Source organism: Kwoniella dendrophila, chromosome 8, assembly GCF_036810415.1.
Source record: "Kwoniella dendrophila CBS 6074 chromosome 8, complete sequence".
NCBI classification, from domain to species: domain Eukaryota; kingdom Fungi; phylum Basidiomycota; class Tremellomycetes; order Tremellales; family Cryptococcaceae; genus Kwoniella; species Kwoniella dendrophila.
In genome coordinates, this window is record NC_089483.1 from 1,534,537 (window position 1) to 1,561,903 (window position 27,367).

The window sequence follows — 27,367 nt, forward strand, 5'->3', positions numbered from 1 at the left end:
TAAACGGACAAGAGGGTAGTGGACAGAAATGGGAAAGGAAAGAAAAAAGAAGAAGAGAACAGCTCGAAATTCGAGAATTCAGGAAGGATGATATGGCTATAACGCAGAATCACCCGGCCTATGCAGAGAAATTCAGTAATTCTGTCAAGTGTCAATATTTTAAGGGATTGATCCGTTAGTAAGACAGTAAGTGAGCAAGAGTAAAACCTCCGAACCGAAAGGCGGGACAAGAGCTAATCTCGATCATATCACACCTCACCATACTGAGACCAGTCCAGATCGCAATTCTCCTTAACTCAATGATAACATGATCGAAGGTCATTCTGGAGATCAGTAGTTGTATGATCCATATATCTCACCTGATGCATATATACAAATTGTCCTCTAGCCGAATAAATTTAAGTCAAAAAAAGCAGCTAAAATCCAAGTGATCGTCCATGCTACTTGCAATGTCCGATTTTTCTTCCTTTCCAAATATTATTATGTGGATTGTCTTTCAAGGGTATTTTCAATTTAGTAACTAACACCATGTAAAGCTTGTTGTTCTTTGGTCATCATTGGTGTTGAAACAGATTCGTGATCTTCAAATGATCTTTGACCTCTCAAACCCCATCTACCTAACATAGCTTTATCTTCGTCCCAACCTGAACATGGTGTAGTAAGCATTCGTTCACCAGTGAAGATTGCGTTAGCCCCTGCCATGAATGCCTATATTGATACTACAAATCAGCTTTTCAATCCGCGTTATATGTGCAGCAGGCTGCTCACCATGGCTTGTTCAGTTTCTGAGAAGGTATGTCGACCAGCTGCCAATCGAATGATGGTTTTAGGCATTACTATACGGGCAGTAGCGATGGTCCGAAGAACGGTGTGTACACCGACGGGCTGTGATACAAATGTCAGCTGCAGCCGCTTTCCAGCTTGTCCGGAAATAGCTCACGTCGTTCTTTTCTAATGGGGTTCCTTCGATAGGGACAAGAGTGTTAACGGGGAAAGATTCGGGATGTTGTGGCAATCTGCGGAAGTTCCTGTCAGCTGAGCTTATCACAGACATGAAAGGTAAATTAGCTCACCTTGAGATTTCGTGAATCAATCCTACTCTATCTTCATCTTGTTCTCCTAAACCTAAGATACCACCTGAACAAACTGATATACCAGCATCTCGTACAGCTTCAATAGTTGCCAATCGTTCATCATATGTACGAGATGTAATGACCTAAAACATACGATGTTAGCTAAGCTTGTTGATACTGCCTTATCAAGCTCACCTCTGGATAGAATTCTCGTGATGTATCGAGATTATGATTATATGCACTTAAACCGGCTTTTTTCAATCTTATGGCTTGTTCAGGTGAAAGCATACCTAAAGTTGTACATACTACATAACCGAAACAGAATCAAATCAATTTTCCTCGTCGCTATGTTTTGAGATTCAAATGGTTGGAGAATCAAAAAGAAAAGACATACCTTCCATACCCATTCCTCTAACTTCAGATACCATCTTCAAAATTTTTTCAAACCCACTTTTTTTACCTGCTAAGTCTCTCCATGCAGCACCCATACAAAATCTTGTACTTCCATTAGCTTTTGCTTCTCTTGCAGCTTTCAATACGGGTTCTATGTCAATTAATCTTGATGCTTTTGTTGGTGTTTTATATGATGATGATTGTGAACAATATTTACAATCTTCTGTGCATCCACCGGCTAAGTAAAGCAGTAATTGAGTATCAGCTTGGGAAGAAGGTATCACGGACAGGATCAGGTATATAAATTTGATACTCACTTTTGATGTTCATCAAAGTACATAGTTGTATTCTTGAAGCGTCTTGATGCATTCGATGTACAGTTGCCTATTATTCTATATATCAGCTTGACTGACTTCCCAACATTTGGAATTAAGCTGATTTTGAAATCTAACTTACAGCTCGATAAATACTTTCCATCAACGGAGCATCGAAGATCTTTTGAATTTCTGATCTTCTCCAGTCATGTCTTACATCACCATCAACATATCTAGGTCTTGACTGAGTCGCTGTTGAAGATTGCTGCGAAGGATTAGGTGGAAGGTAAGGTGGATCAACAGCTACTGCATGTCCTCTTGTACCCCTTATTAATGGTGCTACAACCGAAGGTCGAAGTGCTTTTGTTGCTAAACCTGTCATCTTGTTAACTTCCAATGGTATTTAAAGTAGACTTGGGTATATGAATAGGTATCAATATAGTAAGAAGAAGGATAAAGGAATGTAGTGAATAAAGAGGAATGTATAGTTGAAAGTTGGCCCCTGTACATTTACAAGATAGACACATTCACTTGAATTTATTTGGGGAAGGGTATTACTTGCTTTCCTTGCTTATCTAACTTACAAAAACAAAGGGAGATTACAAACCCACTTAAGCGACAGCAAACCGATCAATTACAAAACGGAACCAGAATCGTAATCAATCATTACGATACACGTTTATTTCATGATTTTATCTCCGCCTTGACACGACTAAGTTACTCACACACAAGTGTACAAGTCCAAATGACTTTTTACCCTGAAAGGTTAGATTAACCGGCTAAGTTTATTTCCTCCAATTCCGAAGCTTTGATTAGACATCATCACATCCTCAAGCAAATCCCACCTTTCTCAACCCTATCATTCGTTTCCTTCTCATCAGCTCTACCGTAGTAATCTTAATCTCATTTTCGGACCGGTAAACCTCGGGACCCCGAAACAACCCCGCTTAGCCATCAATCGAGATCAAATTAATTTACAGCTGTATCATCATCCTATCTCACGAGTTAGTTGTTTTGCATCTGATCCGAATCTCGTATTACAGCTTACAGTTCCTCAGGCAAGCCGTCCACTGCTGGACTTTCACCTGGTAGCTTGTAATTTTTATGATTCGAGCTCAATTGAACGAGATGTCGAAGTCAAATAGACCAAATGCAAATCCTCAAACGTGTTCAACCAAAGACTTACATTATATCACATCTGATAAACCAGTATTTAGCTGTAAAAATTGTTCAATTGTAATAGGATTACAAGATGAATTGTGTTCAAAAGGCTTTACAGGTGGTTCAGGTAGAGCATTGTAAGTTATGCTATCGCATGATGCAGATCTAGTAATTACCTGATACAGTATGCTGCCATACTATACTAGTTTGATCAATTCCACTATAAATACAAATTTGGGTAAAAAAGAAGAACGTAAATTGATGTGAGCAATTAATCCCCTTTATCGCTATTAGAAGTAGATGGTTGAATATAGTACTGATCAGTAGTATCTATCTACCACCATAGTACGGGTACACATACATGTGCAGATCTACTTTGTGCTTCATGTGGTTCTTCATTAGGTTGGAAATACCTAAAAACACCTTCCGATGATCAGAAATATAAAGAAAATAGGTTTATACTTGAACAAGCTAAAATTGTAAAGGAGAATAATTGGTGATCTAGATCTTATGTGATAAATTGTATATTTGGTGTTTTGATTGTAAGTTATATTTCCATTGTATATTCTTAGAATTATCATTTGATTGTAAATAGGCCTTGAATGTCTATTGTTGTCGTAATACCATGTATCAGTCTATAAGATTTGGGGAAAGGTGACTAGACTAATACACTAATCCTCACCGTTGACTGGACTGATTGACTGATGGGTAATCTTCACTACGCACTGACCCCCTTTTTCAGTAGTAGCAAACCTAATCAACGTTTCCCATCAAACATTAATTAGTTGATGGTTTATTCTTCACATGCATATTGTGTGTAGGTTGACCGGACGACAGTACTTAACACACAAAGAACCTTGTTCTTTCCTTCTTTCTCCTCTCTTAATTCAATTTTCGCTCTTTCTTCCTACCTTCAACTCCTGTTTCTCTCTTTGCTGTGATTTACCCATACTTACCAGATTCTTTTTTAATTGCCTGCGCAACCTGTTTTCTCCTTTAGAAAGCGACATGAAGCGTACTAGAGAAGACTCTCCCTCTTCTTCCCATAGACCCAACAGTAAACCACGTTTATCAGGTTCCAACCTACAACCGCTCCTGACTCCTCGTCGATACCCGACATCCTCGCCTACAGTTTATCGTCAAGCGGCAAATCTCGAAAACTACTATACCACCGAAACATCCCCGCATGAAGTTTACTCTGCACCTGCTCCTTTGGATTCGTCAATCACCGCCTCAAGCGGAAGTTGGAATTCCAAAAATACTCTTGACGAAAATTTACCAATCATTTATGATGATACGATCAATATTCCAGCTTTGACACATTCACCTACTCCACCTCTCGTCACTGTCCAGCCCGATTATATCATAGTTGACAGAACCACCTTCAGACCCTTGATTGGCTGGAGTACAACAAAACGACTCAATTTCGATAAAAATTGTCTAGAAGATAATATTGTCGGTATCAGTCAAACAAGCATCAAAGTATGCAATTTTATTCCTGCGATATTTAACGGTATCCAAGATCTGAAGAAGGTAATCTGGAAAAGATTTAGAGCTTGTGGTAATATTGTATGTCGCTTTTTTCTGCTTGCAGAAAGTATTTCTGTAAATCGATCTTCTCGTATTTGCAAGCTGATACGATATTGTAGATCTGTGTAACTGTTTTCAGAGAATGGGAGATGCGAAGCACGTATAACATACAAGTAGATTTTGAGGATCCTGAAAGTGCCAAACGAGCATTGACCATTGCAAGTGTACCAATCATGCCATGTGTATCATACAAGCTTGGGAGAATGGGACGAGCTGATGTGATACGCCAAATAGAACGAAGGATATTTCCACAATGCCATCTGGAGACCCCTGAGGATATCTAGAAGAGCTTACGGCTGTCATAATTGGGTATGTCCTTTTTGTTGCGAGTACATCGCTCATCGTATAGCAGATATATAAGCTGACGAGATGGTCTTTCGCAGTGTAAAGTTCGCTTGCCAGATTTACCATTATTACAAGCCAACTTACTTGATTCCAGCAAGAAAGATGTAAAACTGATTTCACAATTAGAGACTGATTATGGTGATCAATTTCCTCTCGATGAAGAATTACCCATAATACCAGAAGATTCTCATGGTGCTAGATCATTCACGACATTGAGCGATGAGTATGATCCACCATTTCTCACCTTAGACGATATGGCTTATTCATCTACTCAACATGATGGAGCGACATTAGATTATGACACAAGAATGAGAAGTGTCACTCCTGAAATTATCTTAGATCATCCTCATCCAGCTAATACATTCAGACTTACACCTGAAAAAAGACAGAGTTTGGAAAAAAAGTTATATTTCGAAAAGGCAAGATTGAATATGAAAGAACACGTGCATCCTGATTTAGCTGGATTGATACATCAAAATTGGACAAAAGTAGAAGTCATTCAAGAAGAAGAGGACAATGATATGACGGGGAATGAAATTGATCTTGATGAGAAAGAGACTCAAGGCGAAGGATGGGAAGAATTCGTTCACATATGATCTGTGGGGTTAAGGAGGATTGCACTAGCCGTCAGCATGTAAATGCTGATTGATTGAACGAAAATTGGTATTTTGGAAATTTGTTAATTAGTTTGGTCGAAGAGTAGATTAAATTATATATATGTGTAATTAAGTATTCGATATCTTGATGATGGGAAGATTCGTGTATGCATCTAGTGTTCATGTTATCAGTCATAATGCAGACTCTTCGAGCTGGAGTGAAAGCAGATACAGTACGCCCGAAAACTTGTGAATGAAAGTGTCCGTACATCACTGGTCGCCGTTTGTCGAGATTCTATATGAACTATTTACTACAATTGATAACTATTGACTTATACTACAACTTTTTAAAAGTCCTTCTTATCTCGACTTTAATGAGATCCTCATTAGGTCAAATACATGATCCGATTGAGCAATTACCAATCCAATTCATTAGGGAAATATTTCTTGATTAAACCTTGATAATATCCTTTTAACTCTTCTACATTGGGTGGGGCATCAGATTTCGAATAAAGGTCGTATGCTATCAATCGTTGGTATAAGCAACAATACTAATGAGAAGGGAGAAACCAAATTGAACTCACGATTGAATGCTCTAACTGCTTTTAAAGCTTGTTCGTCCTCTTCATTCATTAGATGTCTATAAGCATTTGATCCTGCTTTATGCCATGGGTAGAACGAGTGATATCTAGATACAAAGGTAGTTTAGTATTATATCGATGAGAGTACCATCAGAGTAAATCGACATTATGACCTCACCTGATCATCCATAGACCTTCTTTCGGTAAGGTTGATTGTGCTTTACATACTTGATAGAGGTACTATAGAACATATAAGGTCAATGAGGTCCTTTGCTTTGAGTGAAGATGATAATTATCGGTAATTTTAAAACATACCTCATCATGTCCAAAAGAAATCAAAACATTTTCTAATCCACAATGAGGTTTATAAATTCCATATTCAGATTGTAAATTTTCATTTGTGAAATCAGGATTTTTTGAAAATGATTCAGGACCATAAATAATTTCTTTAGAATATTTACAACCTATTATAAAAGTATCTCCTACAACATCCCATTGACCTTTTTGTCCAAATCCAAAGAAACATAATAATTTACCTAAATCATGTATTAAACAAGTTAATTGAAACCATTCTGGTTTACCATCTTTTCTTGCAGCTTCTGCAGCTTGTAAAGCATGTATTATTTGTGGTACAGATGTATCTGGATCAGATTCATCTATTAAAGTATTTAAAAGTTCTAAAGCTTCCCATATTCCCTAAATCAGGGGGTCAATCACTAGTAGTATTAGCTTTATTCGAATCGAATCCAAATTACTGTAAATTTCTCTAGAGGAAAAACTCACCATTCTAGCTCTAACAGTTTCTTTAAATTCTTTTCTTACACGTAAATTATATTCTAAAGTTTGTTTTGTATGTTGTTCCTATATAATAATCGAATACCAGCTCATCTCAGCACTCTTCCGTGATGCAGTATGCAATCTTAGTCTCGACAACAACTTACAAGATAGAAATTCTTTACACGATCACAAGCATTTTCATATTGTCTAAATGCTGTTTTATCTTTTTCAGAATCAAATTTACTTTTATCTTGAAAATCTTCTTGTACCAGTAGTGTTTTTTCCTTTTCTGCTTTGGCTACTTTTTTCAAATTTAATAAATTTACTTCATCAATTTGATCTGAAATTTCATCCATTTGTTTTGCTCGAAATTTAATTTGTTCAGTTATTTCTGGTGCGTGTACCATTTTGTCTAATCTCTACACTGCTGATGATAATGATGTTGGTAGGGTTTGATGTATGAGTCTTAGAGATACTTGTAAGTATTTATTTATATCGTTTGAAAGTGTTATACCTAATTGTACAAGATCAAATGTTATCCTTGTTATATGGTTAATCAGATATAGGAAAGAAGAAAAGGTAACGCAATTAAATCAGTCAATCAATCAATCTTATATACCCCATGAACACTCTTGAATATGTTGGAGCATTCCTCTCTCATGTCGAAATAACTACACCAAAAATCGCTACATAAGGCTAGTCATATTTCTAAACCGGTCCGAAGTCGGTCAATAATCAAGAAGTCAGAGTGACATCTGAACTAAAATCTTTCTTTTTCAACAACAACTCTTATACGAAGAAAGGTAAAAAATTGATGTTGATCATACAACACATGTGAACAAGGTGTCCGATCGGGATATCTTTATGCCTACAAACATGAACATGAATAACACCTGATCATGTAAAGCTCCCCGTTACATTTGCTAGAGATGACGAATTCTTTCACCCTCCGATATCGGATCATCATCCCCAGAACGGACTGTTAAATCCGTTGAACCAACCGACTTACATGCGTTTGACAATTTACCGCAAGAAAGATGACCTGCTTCTTAAAAACGTCATTTTTACCTTCGTGTGAACATAACAGAGCAGTTCACCCTTCCAGGATGTATTGACAATGTTAGTGGACTTATTGCATGAAAATCGGAGTTAAACTCGTAGATGGTATATTTGAATCACATCTGCAGTTTAGCAGAAAGCATCAAGCAGCCAACATATATCCCAAGTTGCAAGTTGGGTCTTTGTAGAAAGGTACAGTCGAGCATTCCGTTCATCATCCCCTACATCATCTTCCGCTGATCTCTCAGAAAGCAACCTTCAACATCCTGGCATTAGAATGTAGCTGTTTATCGAGATAACAATATTGATGACCTGCGTAGACTTTAATCACCTGATATGACCGCACCACGTGGTTAACGCTCGGTATTCTTCAGGAACGTCATGATCGGTTGAAACGTTGAAGTGCAACCGTAGCACACTAGAGCGGCCATTCAATCGTCAATCAATATTTCATCCATGTTAACGAGTCAGTCAGCCTCTATCAGTAAACCAGTTTAGTTATCTTACTACTATATCATACCTCTAGACATCTGGGGCAAATCCAGAAAAAGCCAGAATGCCGACATTACCTTTACTATGTTTCAACGATGTTTATAGAGTAAATCAGAAATATAATCCTCAGCCTGGTGCACCAGAAGATAAATCAGGTAATCCGGATAACTCAAAACAACAACAGCAGATCAATGTATCTCAATTCGCTCAACTGTTATATTCTGAAAGAGATAAATGGGCAGATTGGACTTCATCAAATGGTAGTGGAGGTAGTGGGAAGGGAAAGGAAAACGAAAAAGATGGTTTAGTTTTATTTGCAGGAGATGTATTCAACCCTTCAGTCGAAAGTAGTATATCAAGGGGTAGTCATATGGTCCCACTTTTAAATGCTTTGGAATTAGATGTTGCTTGTGTAGGTAATCATGATTTTGATTTTGGGTGAGTTCTAGCTTTTATCATCCCTCTTGATATGGTTTTAGATTGACAAGGGAAATTGATTAACCTGTATGATCTCTTAATTAGTTATCCACATTTAACGAAACTTATTCAGTCAACGACTTTCCCTTGGTTATTATCAAATATTATAGATGATAAAACTGGTAAACAGCCTGAAACATTGAACAAATATTGGGTAACGGAAAGATGTGGTGTTAAAATTGGTGTTATAGGTTTAGTTGAACAGTAAGCTTCTTTAGCCATATTTTCTGTTTCTCTTTTTTTTTTCTTTTTGCAAACATTGATAGTGGTACTTTCCATCAGAGACTGGATAGCTACTATACCTTCATGGCCAAAGAATTTCAGCTATAGACCAATGAAAGAAACTGCTATTGAATTATCTAAAGAATTACGTGATCCCAATGGACCTCATCAAGTAGATATCATAATTGCTTTAACTCACTGTAGAGTACCGAATGATATTAAGTTATGTAACGAATTAGGTGCAGTAGCAGATAAACCTGGTGTAGAAAATGAACATGGTGTTGATCTTTTAGTAGGTGGACATGATCACATCTACTATGTAAGTCATCATAACTTTTCATATTGTGTAAAAGGGATTTATGCTGATTAGAGAATGAATAAAATAAAGATCGGTAAAGGGTATAAATCATGGGAAGGTTATTCTGGTAGACATGATGCTCCTGGTACGACGGAAGATCACGGTGTAAGGTGAGTTCGAATATACCACGAATTGTCGTCTCTAACTTCCCTCTACTGTCTTTGGCTTATGCTTATTGAATCGCTCTTAGATTGATTAAATCAGGGACAGATTTTCGTGATTTAACATCAGCAGTATTAGAATTAACACCAACTAAACCTGGATCAATTCGAAAACATATAATTAGTTCTTTAACCGGTAAACATTTATATGTATTACCTTCATCACCTTCATCAGAATCATTTGATTCAATGGTAAAAGATTTATTAGCTTCTGTATCAGAAGCAATTCAAAAACCAGTTTGTTTTACATTGGCTCCATTCGATGCAAGATCAGAAATTGTTAGAACTCAGGAAAACGGTTTAGGTAATTGGATTGCTGATGTCTTGATGCATGCTTATGCTGAAAGTTTGTTGGATAAAAATAAATCAAACGGGGATGGTAATGATAGTAGTGATGGTGGTGTGAAACGAAATGGGAAAGTAAATGAAAAAGATGAAGATAATGAAAATGATTCTGCAGATGCTGTTATCATCTGTGGTGGAACTTTAAGAGGTGATTCTCAATATGGTCCAGGAAAAATCACTTTAGGTGATATATTGGGTGAGCTAACCTCATCCCTCCATCTTCAAAAGGCCAAAACAGCTAACAGTTTTCGTTTGTAGAGATTTTACCCTTTGAAGATCCGGTCGTCTGTATAGAGGTAAGCTTACTTAAGGATGTAGGGAAACTCAAGCTGACATCGTTATCTGCAGGTTGATGGTAAAGGAATTTGGGATACCATGGAATCAGCACTATCTAAATGGCCTGCACAAGAAGGACGATTCCCAATTGTATCTGGATTAGTTGTGAAATGGGATCATACTAAACCACCAAATCAACGTGTTATATCTATACATAAATTGAAAAGACCTAAAAAAGATGAAGACGATGATGAGAATGAAGATGAAATTGAAAATCCTCAGGATTTCATTGATTTCAAAGAACAAGAAGATGGTACGAGAGTCGTCGTAAAGCAGAAGAAGTTAGACCTTGGGGAAGAAGTCAAAAGGGATAGTTCAAAAATATATCGAATAGTAAGTTATACCAGTACTTAAGGCTGTTGCATGAATAAGCTGACTTTGTTGAATGTTCATACCTAGATTACTCGAGAATATCAAGCATTAGGCTTTGATGGATTTGAAGCATTGAAAGATCGAAAATATATTGTTGATGATGAGAATGGTCAAATTATGAGTAGTATACTTCGTTCTTTCTTATTGGGTAAGTAAAGATTTATCAGTTGATATGATATGTACTCTTAACCCAATTCAGGAAGACGCTCATGTTACCTACTTGTCCGTTTTACTCAACTAGGTTCCTCTTACATATTTAGACATAAACAATTAGAAACAGCAGCAGCTAAACACTTATCTAGTAGAACTGATAAAGTATTATCTAGAGCTAGATCAAGATCACATCATCAATATTCACCTTCATCATCATTATCATCTTCACCACAATCAATGAAATCACAATTCCTCTCTCCAAGCAATTCACATATTTTAAGTAATAGTGGAATATTGAGTCCAGTTTCAGAAGTTTCGACAACTTCTTCTTCCGGATGGGGTATTTTAAAGAAACATGTGGTTCAACATGATTGGAATACAATTAGAGATGCTTTACATGTTGCTAAGAATGAACACATGTCTAGTGTCGATGAAGTTGTAAGTATATCAGTTTTTGGGGTTGAATGCGGTAATATGGTTAAATAGCTGGATTGAAGCTAACGTTAACTCTGTTTCATCATTCTTCGATAGGCCGGTCAAGCTATGAGAGCTCATAAACAATCTAAACAACATATGCCTGGAGAATGGAAATCTCGTCCAACGACACCATTACCAATTTCTGAAAGACAACAGAAACCTGCAAAGGGAGCAAAAGATGATTTATTGGTAAATGATGAAAAGAAAGAATTAGATCATTTAAGCGATGATTTGGCTATTGTTTGTCCTTTGATTGATGGTAGGATGAAAGATGTCAGTGCTGGAAAAGATTAGATCACGAATATCATTTAGATTGTTCCGAACGCACTCACATTAGCTGTAGAGGTATAGAGATGTAGAAAGAGGTAGAAATAGATGAAGAATTCCCAGCACGGTATCGGTTGATGGTGATAGCGCCGTTCCTTGAAGGTTCAAAAAAATTTGCTTTATTTTCATAATTGTTCATTGCATTACATATTTTACATGCATGGTTGTACATAGTTCTACTACTAACAATATGATTCTGATATCAGTCGTGATCATACAACGGATGCACAAAGCTTGAGATATAATCTATCCATCAACGATCGTCGAAGTGTTACTCCTTAATCTTGTTTGGACGAAGTAGCATTATCCTTCTTGTTCATTTGATTCATTAACAATTGATATTCTCTATTTGATTTATGTTTATCCATTTTTTCATTTTTATCATTAGCCAATAAATCTGAAGCACCTTCTTGAGCAGATAAACCTTGTGCAGATCTCCATTTGGCTTTTTTCAATTTTTTTTCTTCATTTTTAGATTGTTCTGAATCTGCTTCCAAAAATTTTTTTAATGAAGGTATAATAGATGATGATAATGGTTTTAATTTCATTTCCCTTCTATTTTCTGAATCACCTTCATCTTCACTTTCATTTTCAGAAGATAAAGGTAAATGATCATCATGTAATATCGGTGAAGGTGATTTCGAATATGATCTTTGTCTAATCATTCTCTCCTCTTGAACATTAAGAGGTCTAGGAGAAATTGATCGTCGTTGTTGTCGTGGTTGCCGTTCAGGCGAAGGTGAACGCGAATGTGAATATCTTCTTCGCCTTATAGGTGATCTTGATCTCGACCTTGATCTGGATCTGGAATCATATCTTCTATGTCTATATGGAGGTGACCTCGACCTCGACCTTGATTTTGATCTTGAGTATGATCTATATCTACCTCTTACAGGTGATCGCGATATTGATCTTCTTCTGGAATAATATGGTGATCGCGATCTTGAACGTGAATATGATTGATCCCTATAACGTTTCTTTCTGTATGGATTAGGTGATCTCCCCCTACTATCATATGAAGATGACCTTCTTCTTCTTCTGCTATATATAGGTGATCTATCTCTATCTCGATATCCTCTTGATCTTGACCTTGATCTTGAATATGATCTATCCCGATCACGATCATGTCCATAACCAGGTGATCTAGGACCTAAACCGGTATTCCTAGTACTAATAGGTGATCTAGTTCTAGTTCTTGATCTACCTCTTGAATACGGTTTCTCATCTTTTATATCAATATCCATAGCTTCATCTACTGAAGAATCTGAATCATCTCCTCCTGCACCAGCACCTAAATCGTATTCTCCAACATCACCAAATATGTCTTCGTCATCATCATCATCATCATCATCATCATCATCTGGAAGTAGTGTTGGCGTGTCTTTGATTGGAATTGTCGATTTTAGAGGCGATTTAGTCGTTGTCGATATAGGTTCCTTTGCTTTGGATTCTTCTATTTCGGGTTTCACTAATCTAGATGGTCCAGCTTCTATCTCAGGTTCATCTTTATTTTCAGGTTCAACCTCGGGCTTGACCTTCTTCTTCTTTTTCTTTTTCTTCTTTTCTCCTCCTTTAGCGGCTTCTTCATCTATTTTCTTCTGTGTTATAGATTTGAACTATAAGAATACGATTTTATAATATCAGTAAGTATGGTATATTGAAATGAAACGAATGAAGAAAGGATTGATAATACACTTACACCTTTACCCAATCCTTCTTCCTTTTTCGGTATATCATCATCTCCTTCTACTATCTTATCAACTTTTTTACTTTTCTTGTTCTGCGTTAAGAAATCATCTAATTCATTATCTAATGAAATTCCTTTTTCTTTTGCTAATTCAGCTTTTCTAGAAGCTAATAAAGCATAATCTAAACCTTTAACTAAAACTGAATGTTTTTCATCACCACCTAAATATTGTCTTTTCTTTTCTAATTCTTCCAATTCTTGGATTTTACCTTGTTCTCTTAATTCCTTTTCTTGTTCTTCAAAATCTTTTAATAATTTATTAACTTCTGAATATTCTCCATCGTCATCATCATCCCTCCCGTTAATATCATTACTATCTTTACCTCGTTGTCTTCTTAATTCTGCTCTATCTTTATATTGATTTCCTCCTCCAGCTTCTTTATTGAATTCCCTTTTTTGATATTTACGTGGTGCGAATTCTGGTTTAGAAGGTTTTTCTTCTTTTTTCTTTTCGTATCTGTCAAATATCAAACATAATGTGAAAAGCCCTCGTCAGTCGCAAATTTTCAACTTGAGACCCTCGTAGGAATATGACTATGATGTAGTATACTATAACAAATACATACCCTTCTTTAGACTTCAATCCCCATCCACGTTTAGGGGCAGGTGCACCTAGAACACCTCGAGAAGAACTCGCTCCTGTTGACGATCTCGGCGCCGAGAGCAAATTACGGAAAGCGTTCTATCGCATCTTTCAGTTTAAGGGTCGCATTGCAGCATAGCAGGAGTACATAGAATAATGAACTCACCTGGTCCATTGTATTGATTATTGCTGATCCAGATTTGGGTAGATTGGGAATAGTTGAAGATCATCTTCAAACTTCGGTAAAGATTTCCTTGTTTTTGATGTTCAAAATCGCCGAACCGGTGGAGAGTAGCGGTATTACGTCATCCGTATTTAGATATTCATTATCATGACTTCAGAAAGACCGAATTGCCGAAGAGAGACCTATATATAGCATGCATGTATCCTGCTTGTACAGTCCAGACGTCTGTCTACATCATAGACCTCAAACAAGAGTACTCAATATGCAAAATCCACTACTACGTATAATCTTGTGTGGTCAGTCCACAGGGGTGGGTAAAGCTGTGATCGATGGGTTAAAGCCTGAAATTGAAGGTAAGTGCAATCTGCTTAGACATGTAAACGATCGTTGTGATAAACTTGAACGTTATTGAATTCGTTATCATTTTGTCAGTTTCAAGATTTTTTACATCAATCGAAGAAGCCAAACGAGATATTCCATTAATACTCTCTGGACAAATTTCGAAAATAGGAAAATTAGATGAAGATGTTGAAAAACTCGGTACTCAGAAATTTGATACAATTCCACAAGGTATAATGCTCGGTGGTGCATATTCTGTATCTGATCAACAAACGATTAACGATTCTTTCAAAGGGATATCAAATTTAAAACAAGTTCCTTTCTTTTTTTCTGATGATAAAATTGAAATGCCACCCTTAGGTCCAAAGTATGGTGCTGCTATTTTGAAAAGAGCAAGAGAGGCTTTAATTGATTATTCAAAATTGTCTGAAGATGAACAGAAGGATAAAGCTGGAAAGGTAATTTGGTATTAGATAACCACGTCCAAAGATAGCTAGATGGCGAATGGATGGCAAGGGCTTGTGTAAATAGGAAGCTGAATAATTTTGCTTTTGTATGCACTTAGTATCCCTAAAGATTGATTAGATACTCATACATCGCTTGGAGGGACTACAGCATTTTTCAGTATCGCCGTTGTGTGTTCCCAGAACGATCATATGTTCGATCAACAATGAATGTCAGAAGGAAGTATGATTCCTTTCCGTGCCCTATAACGTTTACTAAACCACTACAGATCGACCCAATATCAAATCAAGTTTATTTGATGCTCAGCACAGCGAGGGTACCAGGCACAACTGTTACTCTATTTGCTGTGTAGATAATGTATGATAAGATAAATTTGACCGCACATTTCCCTTTTGATTTTGATCTTGGTCTGAAAATCTTTAAGTCAGTTTTGGTCATAATCTACTAGACGGTATAGAAATCATCTGAGACTATAGGAGTCAGAAAACGCCCAACCTGCCTACCGCTCAGTCAGTAACAATGTGGGGGACCAGTTGGGAATTCTGAGTGTTGTAATTTTTTGTCACTTATTGACCTTTAACTCTATAAGGAATCTAAGCAGAATGACAAAACCACTGTAATTTGCCATTCAAGCGTCTGTAATCAGAAGGTGATCTGAGTTTAGTTGTTTCAGGTTTATACATATATATATAAACAGAAGCAGTAAAGGCGGATGACACCGCAAAACCTACCCCAAGCTGCCACATTTAACTGGATAAACAAGTAAAAAACGCCGTCCGTTGTATGTAATTTTTTTAAGGTCTTAAGCAGCTGGATCTCTAATTCTAATAAATAACACTTCAAACACGTACCAACACAGCCCCTTACGCCGATGACGTTTTCTCATCATCATCAAACAAAACAAGCGTTAGTTGATCTAAACAAAACAACTCTTCTCTACCCTCATTCACCGCAGCGATTTCTTAGGACTTCTACTGTTAACTCCCCTTATTACGATGCATCCTGCTTCCTTGTTTATATCTTCCAAAGTTGAATGATGAAATTCTTTCTCTCCTACAACACCTAACTTCAACTGATTACTGCGAGAAGAACGGAATGAAATATGCATGATGTTTCGTGTATATATAGTGTTTTTCCAGTTCTTCCGTTCCGAGCACAGCATGACCTTTTGGTGTATGATCTTTTGTAATAGCGTTAGGAATCGATTGTAATACTCTATGCTAGGTTTATTACAAAATATCTGTAATTCAGGGTATATCTTGATGAATTGTATTTGTTTAGTGCAAAAACAGGGTCAAACCAGGGATTGATATGTGGTAAAACCAGCTGAGGCGGGAATGGGAATGTGCATGAATGGTAAAATTAGGTCTCTTGTTGTTATCCTTTCTCTCTTTTAACCCTTGATTCACTTTTGTTGGTTTTTAACGCGTACTTACCATAACTACCACCACAGTGTATGGAGGGTTGTACACCATACAGACGAAACAAACCAGTTGTAACAAAAAAAAACTTGGTTGTTCATTCATTTCATTCTTTTTCTTTGATACCTCCTTTAATCTGTCTTTAGGATAAGCTTTCTTCTCTCTCTCTTCTCTTCTTTCTCACCTTTGACTCTCTTTATAACGTCTCGACGACATATACGATTTCCCTCTTCATCGCGCCTAAACCACCTTAACGACAAGGTGTATATTTTGGGGGGCGATTCAAGAGAAAAAGCGCGATTTCCATCTCGACAACCATTCAAATAGGAGATAGTAGAATCAAAGGAACGGCAAAAACATACACTTCAATCAAATCACTTTCCATCTTTCAACATCAACAATAGGACAATCATCAACATTACGATCAAGAAGTGATAGTCAATTATATATTGTAGTATAGCGCGTTAGCGTTTCTGTTTTTCATTTCAAATCTTGTAGGTAAGTGTTGATAATTCCCAATTGATGGTTATAAGTTTCGAAGTCGAGGTGACAGCGCAGTCTTCGGTGGTCGATGCGCAACAACACTCATCCTCCTCAAATTCGTATTTGCTATACATTCATAACATCCAAACTCCTCTCTTTATGTTATCGATGATGAGATGCTTGGCGTAGATTCACCTTAATAATTTTGAAGCACCGCTTTTAACAATTTTGAGGATCCCGCTCATTCAACGTAATTTGTCTCTTAGCTTTCAATTCATCATGTCATATCCTAACGCCCCTCCTGGTCCTAAACATCAACCTTCGTCTTACTCTTCAGGCTCATCTGATCCTTTCAACGGTCATCAACTCAATTACGACAATGCTCCTCCTTTACCTGGAGGAAATGGTGTATACACACATCCAGATGCTACCACCAATCCAGGTGGTGGTGTAGCCCCTCCAGGTCAAGGTGGTCAATATGCTCCATATTTCGATACTGAATCTGAAATGAGAGCTCGTATGGAAGGTGGTGGTAGAGGTGCAGATACATGGGCTTCAGAAAGTGGTTACAGTGGGAATGGTAAGTGGTATCCTTAAGTGTTTTGTAGACAATGCCTGACAAATGCGCGTAGATGGTTACTACGGTGGCTCAGATTATCACGGCCAACAAGGCTACATGCCTTCTCGAGCATCAACACCTACTTTTACAGAAGGTAGTAGAGATGGTCATCGACCTAGAGAGCCTTATGTGAGTTTCCTCTGCGTTTATCTATCTGTCACGCTGATATCTTTTTTTAGCCCGCTTGGACCCAAGAAGCAAATATCCCTTTATCGAAAGAAGAAATTGAAGATGTTTTGATTGATTTAGCCAACAAATTTGGTTTCCAAAAAGATTCTTCACGGAATGTTTACGATTTTTTGATGATTCAGCTAGATTCAAGAGCATCTCGAATGTCACCCAATCAAGCACTTCTTACTCTTCATGCCGATTATATTGGTGGTGAACATGCCAATTATAGAAAATGGTACTTTGCTTCGCAACTCGATTTAGATGATGCTATTGGTGCAGTACAGAATCCTGGTTTATCCAGAGTCCGATCTGTCGCTAGAAGAGGAAAAGGTGCTAAGGGTAAAACAGCACCAGCGACTGCTCAAGAAAAATCTCTTGATTCAGCAACCAGTAGATGGAGAACAGCCATGAACAACATGTCTCAATATGATAGACTTCGTCAAGTTGCTTTATATTTACTTTGTTGGGGTGAAGCTGCTCAAGTCAGATTCATGCCTGAATGTTTATGTTTCATCTTCAAATGTGCCGATGATTACTATCGATCTCCAGAATGTCAAAATCGAGTAGAAGCTGTACCTGAAGGTCTTTACTTGAGAGCGGTCGTCAAACCTCTCTACAAGTTTTTACGTGATCAAGGTTACGAAGTAGTAGACGGAAGGTTCTTGAAGAGGGAGAATGACCACGACAAAACAATTGGTTACGATGATGTCAATCAATTGTTCTGGTATCCAGAAGGTGTTAGTAGGATAGTCTTGAATGACAAAGTGAGTTTGACCGAATCGCTGAAACAGTATACAAGCTGACTCTTCTGTAGACCCGACTTGTGGATATTCCACCCGCTCAACGGTTCATGAAATTCGACAGAATTGACTGGAACAAGGTATTCTTCAAAACTTACCTCGAAAAACGATCCTTCTTCCATCTCCTTGTCAACTTCAACCGTATCTGGGTTCTTCACATCGCTGTCTTCTGGTTCTACACTGCTTACAACTCTCCATCTATCTACGCCGCCAAAGGTTCAACAAAAGCTACCACCCCTATGGCCTGGTCAGTCACTGCTTTAGGTGGCGCTGTCGCTTCGTTGATCATGATTGCTGCTACTCTCGCCGAATTCTCTTACATCCCAACTACCTGGAATAATACTTCTCACTTGACACGACGACTGGTATTCCTCTTGATCATCCTTGGTATCACTGGTGCTCCAACCATTTACATCGCCTTCTGGAATCAAACGGGTCAAGTTTCTTTAATTCTCGGTATCGTCCAATTCTTCGTTGCCGTTGTCGCCACCGCTGCTTTCGCTACTCTCCCATCTGGTCGAATGTTCGGTGATAGAGTCGCTGGTAAATCAAGAAAATACCTCGCCAATCAAACTTTCACCGCCTCTTATCCCAAACTCGGCAGAAACAATCGAATGGCGTCTTTCTTACTTTGGTTCTTAATTTTCGGGTGTAAATTCACCGAATCATACTTCTTCTTGACATTATCTTTCCGTGATCCCATCAAAGTTATGGTTGGTATGAAAGTACAAAATTGTCACGACAAATATCTCGGTAACGGTTTATGTACCAATCAGCCTGCCTTCGCCTTGACAGTGATGTTCGTCATGGACTTGACTCTTTTCTTCTTGGATACTTTCCTTTGGTACGTTATCTGGAACACCGTATTCTCCATTGCACGAAGTTTCGCCATTGGTATGTCTATCTGGACTCCCTGGGCAGATATTTTCGCTAGATTACCCAAGAGAATCTACGCCAAGATTCTTGCTACTGCTGATATGGAAGTCAAATACAAGCCAAAGGTGAGTCAACTCAAACTATTGACTTGTGCTAATCTTTTTATAGGTCCTTGTATCTCAAGTCTGGAATGCCGTCATCATTTCCATGTACCGAGAACATCTTTTATCCATAGAGCATGTTCAAAAATTACTCTATCACCAAGTCCAATCTGATCAACCTGGAAAGAGAACTCTTAGAGCCCCGGCATTCTTCATATCGCAAGGTGATAAAGGTGTCAAGACTGAATTCTTCCCTAAAGGTTCTGAAGCCGAAAGACGAATCTCTTTCTTCGCTCAATCGCTCACCACTGCTATCCCTGAATCTATCCCTGTAGAAGCTATGCCAACATTCACCGTCCTTGTACCTCACTATTCTGAAAAGATCTTATTATCACTTAGAGAAATTATTAGAGAAGAGGATCAAAATACCCGAGTCACCCTTTTGGAATATCTCAAACAGCTCCATCCAATCGAATGGGACAACTTCGTTAGAGATACCAAGATTTTGGCTGAAGAATCCAACATGTTCAACGGTGGTAACCCATTCGGTGGTGACGAAAAGGCTGAAGCCAAGAAAGCCGACGATATTCCTTTCTACACTATCGGTTTCAAATCTGCTGCTCCTGAATATACCTTGAGAACTAGAATCTGGGCATCTCTTCGTGCTCAAACACTTTACCGAACTGTATCCGGTTTCATGAATTATTCTAAAGCCATCAAATTACTCTACCGAGTCGAAAACCCTGAAGTCGTCCAACTTTTCGGTGGTAACACTGATCAACTTGAAAGAGAACTCGAAAGAATGGCTAGAAGAAAGTTCAAATTCGTCGTCTCAATGCAAAGATACTCTAAATTCAATAAGGAAGAACACGAAAATGCCGAATTCTTACTCAGAGCTTACCCAGATCTACAAATTGCCTACTTGGATGAAGAACCTCCCAGAAAAGACGGTGGTGAATCCAGAATTTTCTCTGCTTTAGTCGATGGTCATTCCGAAATCTTACCAAACGGACGAAGAAGACCCAAGTTCAGAATCGAATTACCTGGTAACCCAATTTTAGGTGATGGTAAATCTGATAACCAAAACCATGCTATTGTCTTCTACCGAGGAGAATACCTCCAACTTATCGATGCGAACCAAGATAACTATTTGGAGGAATGTCTTAAAATCCGAAATGTTTTAGGTGAATTTGAAGAGTTCAGAGTATCAAATCAATCTCCTTATGCTCCAAACGGTCATCAACAATTCGAGAAATTCCCTGTCGCTATTTTAGGTGCCAGAGAATATATCTTCTCCGAAAACATTGGTATTTTAGGTGATATTGCTGCTGGTAAAGAACAAACATTCGGTACATTAGCTGCTAGATCATTATCATACATTGGTGGTAAATTACATTATGGTCATCCAGATTTCTTAAACGCTATTTATATGAATACTCGAGGTGGTGTATCTAAAGCTCAAAAAGGTTTACATTTGAACGAAGATATTTACGCTGGTATGATGGCTTTCGGTCGGGGTGGTAGAATCAAGCATTCAGAATATTATCAATGTGGTAAAGGAAGAGATTTAGGTTTTGGTACTATTCTTAATTTCCAAACTAAAATCGGTACTGGTATGGGTGAACAAATGCTTTCAAGAGAATACTACTATTTGGGTACTCAACTTCCTATCGATCGATTCTTAACTTTCTACTACGGTCATCCAGGTTTCCATATCAACAATATTCTCGTTATGTGTTCAGTCCAAGTCTTCATGTTAGCTCTTGTCTTCCTTGGTACATTGAACAAACAACTTACCGTTTGTAAATACAACAATTCAGGAGATATCTTACCAGGTCAAAGTGGTTGTTACAATCTTCAACCTGTGTTCAGATGGATTAAACGATGTATCATTTCCATTTTCATTGTATTTTGGGTTGCTTTCGTCCCTCTTTTCGTACAAGGTGAGTCTACTTCTTATGATCCTATCATCATATCATCATGAGCTAACGTACTCTACAGAACTCACCGAACGAGGTGCTGGTCGAGCCATCTTACGTCTCTGCAAACATTTCTTATCCCTCTCACCGGTATTCGAAGTGTTCTCCACACAAATCTATATGCACTCTATCTTGAACAACTTGACATTCGGTGGTGCCAGATATATTGCTACAGGTAGAGGTTTCGCTACTACCCGTATCTCCTTCAGTATCTTATAGTGAGTGCTGTCAACATCGTTAATACTGTGTGTGCTAATGTTCGTCTAGCTCTCGATTCGCTGGTCCATCCATCTATCTTGGTCTCAGAACATTGGTATTATTACTCTACATCACCTTATCCGTCTTCGTACCTCATTTGATCTACTTCTGGATCACTGTTGTCGGTTTATGTGTCGCTCCATTCTTGTTCAACCCTCATCAATTCTCTTACTCCGATTTCATCATCGACTACCGAGAATTCCTCAGATGGATGTCAAGAGGTAACTCCCGAACACACGCAAACTCATGGGTCGGTTACTGTCGATTATCAAGAACTAGAATTACTGGTTTCAAGAGAAAGAGACTTGGTTTACCTTCTGAAAAATTGTCTTCGGATACACCTAGAGCACCTTGGAAAGCTATCGTTATTGGAGAAATTATCGGTCCTATCTGTGTCGCCATTCTTTTCGTCATCTGTTACCTTTTCGTCAAGTCCTTCGCCGTCGACGGTAAAACCCAACCTGGTTTATTACGAATCGCTATCATTGCTCTTGGTCCAATCGTCTTCAACATGGCTCTTTTAATCACCTTATTCTTGATCTCAGTTTTTCTTGGTCCATGCTTAAACTCTTACACCAATCAATTCGGAGCTACCATGGCTGCTATTGCCCATTTCGGTGCTGTAGTAGGTATGGTTGCCTTCTTTGAATTCTTATGGTTCCTCGAATTATGGGATACTTCACATGCCGTTTTAGGTGTAATCGCTGTGGTTGCAGTTCAAAGATGTATTTTCAAGATTTTAATTGCTGTCTTCTTATCAAGAGAATTTAAACATGATGAAACCAACAGAGCATGGTGGACTGGTGTTTGGTTCAATAGAGGTTTAGGTTCACACGCTTTGTCACAACCTGCAAGAGAATTTGTCGTTAAAACTATCGAAATGGGATTATACTCAGCAGATTTCATTGCTTGTCATATATTGTTATTCTTCTTAACTCCACCAATGTTAATACCTTATTTCGATAGATTACACGCAACAATGTTATTCTGGTTAGCTCCTTCACAACAAATTAGACCACCAATTTATTCTTTCAGACAGAGATCACAAAGAAGAAAGATTGTTTTCACATGTAAGTTTTTGCTTTCTTTTAAGATAGATTTAAACGCTGATTTTGTGCATTGTAATAGATTCAATTGTATATGTGATTGTTCAAGCTATCTTTGTAGCTTTGATCTTACTTCCTCTATTATTTAAAGGTGTTATTGGTCTTACACCAAATGATGTGCCTTTCGGTGCCGTCATTTAAGTGATGTTATCGAGCTCAACACAGATTCCCCCATCTTCAAATAACCAGTAATAGATTCTCTCCTCAGCATGAACATACACACGAAACAAAATGTCAATTCAATTTATCATTCATCTTTTCTAGCATAGGATACGGGAAAATCAAAATAAAACAAAATAAAACGCAAAAAGGACAATTTTAGTAAAAGGATAAGATACTGATTCTTCTCTTTTATGAAACTATATTATTCTATCATGTCTCTCTCTCTCTTTCCTGAATTTAACGATATATCACACATTTTCATAGTTTCTTATACGCTTATATATATACATATACCCACTCTCTTCTTTTTCCAGAGAGGTCTTACTTAACGTTCTTCTTCTCATTCATTTTTTTCGATCTGATCCGATCCATATCTTCATGCCTATAGATAGGTAAAGAAGGTGGATTACATGAATTATATGTCGTGATGAATACTCTTTATTATCTGCTTGTTATGTTTTATGTTTCATATTCGATTGCATCAAGTCACTATTTGATTGCAGTGACGAATTGTTCCTCAAGAGGTACTGGGTTTCATGTATCCCATAAAATGCCTATCGATTATAAGGTCATAATCGAAACAATAACGTCCCTGATAGGAGGACAAGAGAAGGTTAAAAGAACTTTCAAACCGAATAACTGATTGTTTGTAAGGTATGGTATTCCATTCAACCTAAGGTAGTCAATTGAACCGAGTAACTTATAAATAAGACTATGTTATTCATACATTCCAGACTTCAATATGTTATGTAACTTACCTTCACTCGTTTCATCCTCTTTTCACCCCTTTTACCCCTTTTACCCTTTACCCCTTGCCCTTGCCCTGCTCCTTCTCCTGCTCCTGCTCTTTTTCTTTTCCTCTTAACAACGTATAACGTATTAATTACAGTATATACCTAGTACTAGAATCTTGTTTTGCTTTGATGATATCACGCGTAATTACGTTAAAACCGTTACAGTTTTCGATTTCGCTTCGCCCTCGCTACAGAGTAACTTGAGTACTAAACTACTCCGATAGTCCGACCGACGCGTCTGCTTTTTTAGCTCTTTAGGTTTTTTACCTCTTTTATCAACTGCCGCCGATCTTTGTCTCACTTTTTCTGGAGTTTTACCCTAGATATCAATACTTATCGATGAATGGGATCGTTTTTTTTCGGTAGTGGTGGTGATGGTGGTGGTGGTGGTGGTGTCGGTATTGGCGTAGTATATGAAGATGTTTGGAATATATATAAGCCACATTATATATATACTTTACTTTATGCATTGTTCTTTACAAGACAAGAAAAGCCTTTTTGGTTTTTACCTTTTGATTGTATATCAAAATCAACGTTCAACGATACTATTCCAATCAACAAGTTACACATTCATTCCTTCTTCTCGACAAAACATCTAGCTTATATATATATCTGTATTGCCAATAATATTCTAGAAGGAATTATTGGAGTATTATATTAGGTGGTGACTAACTCATTCATATACATTCTTTTCAATAACAACAACGACAAAACAAACAGATCGATTGATCTATAATCTCATGTGTCAAGATTAAAAAATCTACCATACATACGTCAATATATCCAAAATGTACACAACTACTTTAATTTCATTATTCACTTTGATAGCTTCACTAAATCATATTCAAGCTTGGACTGACCCGTAAGTAATTAATCTCTCACTGTATTATTTGTCGACATGTGGGAGACTTACATCCCCATCGAACAATCATATAATATGCTGAATAAGCTGACTTTATCGATTCCTTTTTCCCACTTCCTCCAGCTTCTTCGTCGTTCAACATGCACCTGATATAATAACAAGTAGAATTGATCCTGTTATCTCGCCAGGTGGTATCTCATCTCATGGTAAGTTTTTTTTTTCCCTTAAAAATGTTATGTTTTCATTCTTCTTCTTTAGTAAGATAATTTACGGCGGCAAGAATGGTATCAAATGAACAAATAAGAACTGATGGCAAATTATCTTTTTTTAGTCCATTCTATCGTTGGCTCATCTTCATTTAAACCTACTTATACATACGAAAATTCAATGTCTGGAAGGCAAGTCATTCATCTACTTTCCAATGGTGATTATCATTATCAGCTAACAACAACGTATAACGATTCGATATTTTGATGTTTGACTGTAGATGCACAACAGCAAATGTAGATATTGATAGATCAAGTTATTGGACACCTCAATTGTATAGAAAAAATGATAATGGGACCTTCTCTTTGGTCAGAATGAATAGAGCTAACACGTATTACTTGGTAAGTCGACTGATTTTTCCGTTCAGGGAGTGAGCAAAGCTGACAAATTGCCTTCGTTCATAGATGAGACGGTATGTTTTTGTTTTACAATGCATCCTGTCGTCACATACATTATGCTAATTAAACCTGAATTTTTATCTTATACAGTGGAAGTCAAAGTGAAACAGTATACGATTTTCCGGAGGGATTCCGAATGGTAGCGGGAAATCCAAGTCGAATTACATACAATTCATCAAATTATGCTGAAAAAGCAATTTCATACGTATGTTTAGGAGTTAATGGTGCACCTGAAACAAATGGGTTTCCCACACAAAGTTGTCCAAATGATTTAAGAGCTCAAGTATTTTTCCCAAATTGTTGGGATGGTATAAATACATATTTACCAAATTCAGCACATGTAGCATATCCAACTACAGATGGATATAATTCAGGTGGAAAATGTCCTTCAACACATCCGAAAAGAATTTTAAGTATTTTTTATGAATTTCATTTTACGGATAATTTCCAATATAAAGCTGGTTCAAGAGTTTGGGCAACAGGTGATGATTTAGGTTATTCATTACATGCAGATTTTACTTTTGGTTGGCCAAAAGGTTTTTTACCTACAATTTTCCCTTATGGTGAACAATGTGCTGTTGATTTTTCTTTGGAAAATTGTCCTCCTTTAAAACCACATTTAGTTAATAATGGTTCAGCATGTACACCTGATTCAGGCTTTCAAATCGTAAATGAGGTGAGTAGCTTTTTCTTTCAGTATTCCGGTCATTTGGAAGATAATTTTCGTTTCATCTTTTTCTCATTCAATTTAGGATTATAAAAGCTAATCCAATAACTCCACCACTCTAGGATATCGGTACATACAGTCCTATAGCTAAATTGCCAGGGAATAACCCAATTTGGGGTAGTTCAGGACCTAAAAAAGCTGATCCAAATTACAAGGAAACTGCTTCTTTTACTACTTCATCAATACCTGGTAAGTTCTACATATTACCGCTAAGACGTTTCGAATGATTTGATAGCTGATTTGCGCGTTCGTCGCTTTCAGTTCCAGCTGGATGGACTAAATTAGGTTGTTTAGCTGAACCATCAGGATCAAGAGCTTTGACAGCTGCATCGACAACTGACCAAACTATGACTCCAACAAAATGTATAAATTTCTGTGCATCAAAAGGTTATTCTTTAGCTGGTGTTGAATGGTCCGTTGGTGAGTGAAGTTGCAATTTGAGCAAAGCATCCCCTATTCCGAGTTGATCTCATTTTAAAAGTATGAGAAAGCCAATACTGACTAATCAATCAATTTGAATTGATTTCAGAATGCTATTGTGGAAACTCAGTTACGAAAACTTCGTTATCAGCTATCAATAATAATTTAGCATGTAGTATGCCTTGTAAAGGATTAGAATATTCTGCTGGATATTGTGGTGGTTCATCCTTATTAACCATTTATCAAAAGTCAAGTGGAACTTCATCTAATGTAAATGCGGTATCTAAAGCATCCTCATCATCAACATCAAAATCAACTTCGACTTCCAAGACATCTACTCCATCATCATCAACTGTAGCAGGTAGAGGGACTAAAACGTCTTCATCGACATCAACTTCTACAGCTAAGACTTCGACGACAAGTTCATCTGCTAAAGCCACATTAAATCTCAAGCCTGCTTCTTCATCCATCACTAAAACTAGCTCAGCTACTACCTCAACATCAACGGCCAGATTAGCTGGGCATAAAAGACGTCGCGGAGGTCATTAATGGATGAACGATTCGCAATGATATATATATTCTAGTCGGCTAAGGAGGATCGCTCCGCCGACAAGTTGGTACTGGTTTATCAACCATAGATTCTGTTCTTGTTTCTGATATGATTTGATATTTGGGTTATCTGGGTTTTTCAGTAATTTCGTTCATATGATTTTGTTCTGTGATTGATGCATTCAGTATGCGATAAGGTATGATATGCTTCCGGACAACAATATACCAGGTTGTCCGTTTCGGCTTCGGAGAATAGCTATGTACAGTAGGATGAGTACCACAACTTTGAATGGTTTTTGCGCGTTTTAAACTTGTCAAGTTACATTAGCACACCAATACCCAGGACCTCGTTTCATCTCTTCACATTGTTTAATTACTACACATTCCTTCCAGACTCTTTGACCTTCCTATCATATTCATACAAACATGCTTTGTCCTTCATCGTTG

At 37.5% G+C, this 27,367-nt stretch overlaps 9 protein-coding genes across 9 annotated transcripts; 6 read left to right on the forward strand and 3 right to left on the reverse strand.

Annotated features, from left to right (window-relative positions):
* Positions 1-513: 513 nt before the first annotated feature.
* On the reverse strand, positions 514-2,162 carry L201_006389 (biotin synthase; the record flags this gene model as incomplete). Its single annotated transcript, XM_066222108.1, has 8 exons — positions 514-708; positions 769-885; positions 941-1,016; positions 1,074-1,216; positions 1,269-1,378; positions 1,468-1,704; positions 1,784-1,850; positions 1,923-2,162. The coding sequence occupies 8 exons, from the start codon at positions 2,160-2,162 to the stop codon at positions 514-516; spliced, it is 1,185 nt and encodes a 394-aa protein (XP_066078205.1).
* A 746-nt stretch (positions 2,163-2,908) lies between these two features.
* Positions 2,909-3,441, forward strand: L201_006390 (uncharacterized protein; the record flags this gene model as incomplete). The annotated part of the gene is made up of 3 exons (XM_066222109.1): positions 2,909-3,078; positions 3,148-3,204; positions 3,288-3,441. The coding sequence occupies 3 exons, from the start codon at positions 2,909-2,911 to the stop codon at positions 3,439-3,441; spliced, it is 381 nt and encodes a 126-aa protein (XP_066078206.1).
* A 508-nt stretch (positions 3,442-3,949) lies between these two features.
* L201_006391 (uncharacterized protein) lies at positions 3,950-5,472 on the forward strand (the record flags this gene model as incomplete). The annotated part of the gene is made up of 4 exons (XM_066222110.1): positions 3,950-4,510; positions 4,591-4,689; positions 4,766-4,840; positions 4,915-5,472. 4 exons carry the CDS (start codon positions 3,950-3,952, stop codon positions 5,470-5,472), a joined length of 1,293 nt encoding a protein of 430 aa, XP_066078207.1.
* A 416-nt stretch (positions 5,473-5,888) lies between these two features.
* L201_006392 (uncharacterized protein) lies at positions 5,889-7,237 on the reverse strand (the record flags this gene model as incomplete). Its single annotated transcript, XM_066222111.1, has 6 exons — positions 5,889-5,995; positions 6,057-6,160; positions 6,232-6,293; positions 6,369-6,749; positions 6,837-6,914; positions 6,995-7,237. 6 exons carry the CDS (start codon positions 7,235-7,237, stop codon positions 5,889-5,891), a joined length of 975 nt encoding a protein of 324 aa, XP_066078208.1.
* A 1,208-nt stretch (positions 7,238-8,445) lies between these two features.
* L201_006393 (uncharacterized protein) lies at positions 8,446-11,576 on the forward strand (the record flags this gene model as incomplete). Its single annotated transcript, XM_066222112.1, has 11 exons — positions 8,446-8,819; positions 8,904-9,062; positions 9,141-9,399; positions 9,469-9,548; positions 9,629-9,978; positions 10,060-10,140; positions 10,203-10,240; positions 10,293-10,613; positions 10,680-10,800; positions 10,894-11,243; positions 11,337-11,576. The coding sequence occupies 11 exons, from the start codon at positions 8,446-8,448 to the stop codon at positions 11,574-11,576; spliced, it is 2,373 nt and encodes a 790-aa protein (XP_066078209.1).
* A 311-nt stretch (positions 11,577-11,887) lies between these two features.
* Positions 11,888-14,114, reverse strand: L201_006394 (uncharacterized protein; the record flags this gene model as incomplete). The annotated part of the gene is made up of 4 exons (XM_066222113.1): positions 11,888-13,225; positions 13,309-13,813; positions 13,923-14,038; positions 14,106-14,114. The coding sequence occupies 4 exons, from the start codon at positions 14,112-14,114 to the stop codon at positions 11,888-11,890; spliced, it is 1,968 nt and encodes a 655-aa protein (XP_066078210.1).
* A 271-nt stretch (positions 14,115-14,385) lies between these two features.
* On the forward strand, positions 14,386-14,935 carry L201_006395 (uncharacterized protein; the record flags this gene model as incomplete). The annotated part of the gene is made up of 2 exons (XM_066222114.1): positions 14,386-14,476; positions 14,556-14,935. 2 exons carry the CDS (start codon positions 14,386-14,388, stop codon positions 14,933-14,935), a joined length of 471 nt encoding a protein of 156 aa, XP_066078211.1.
* A 2,175-nt stretch (positions 14,936-17,110) lies between these two features.
* On the forward strand, positions 17,111-22,882 carry L201_006396 (1,3-beta-glucan synthase component FKS1; the record flags this gene model as incomplete). Its single annotated transcript, XM_066222115.1, has 8 exons — positions 17,111-17,411; positions 17,464-17,579; positions 17,630-18,385; positions 18,436-19,422; positions 19,466-21,341; positions 21,400-21,595; positions 21,645-22,705; positions 22,764-22,882. 8 exons carry the CDS (start codon positions 17,111-17,113, stop codon positions 22,880-22,882), a joined length of 5,412 nt encoding a protein of 1,803 aa, XP_066078212.1.
* A 1,603-nt stretch (positions 22,883-24,485) lies between these two features.
* L201_006397 (uncharacterized protein) lies at positions 24,486-26,920 on the forward strand (the record flags this gene model as incomplete). Its single annotated transcript, XM_066222116.1, has 9 exons — positions 24,486-24,559; positions 24,683-24,765; positions 24,891-24,957; positions 25,047-25,167; positions 25,231-25,238; positions 25,315-25,900; positions 26,014-26,140; positions 26,213-26,371; positions 26,481-26,920. The coding sequence occupies 9 exons, from the start codon at positions 24,486-24,488 to the stop codon at positions 26,918-26,920; spliced, it is 1,665 nt and encodes a 554-aa protein (XP_066078213.1).
* Between the last annotated feature and the right edge of the window lie 447 nt (positions 26,921-27,367).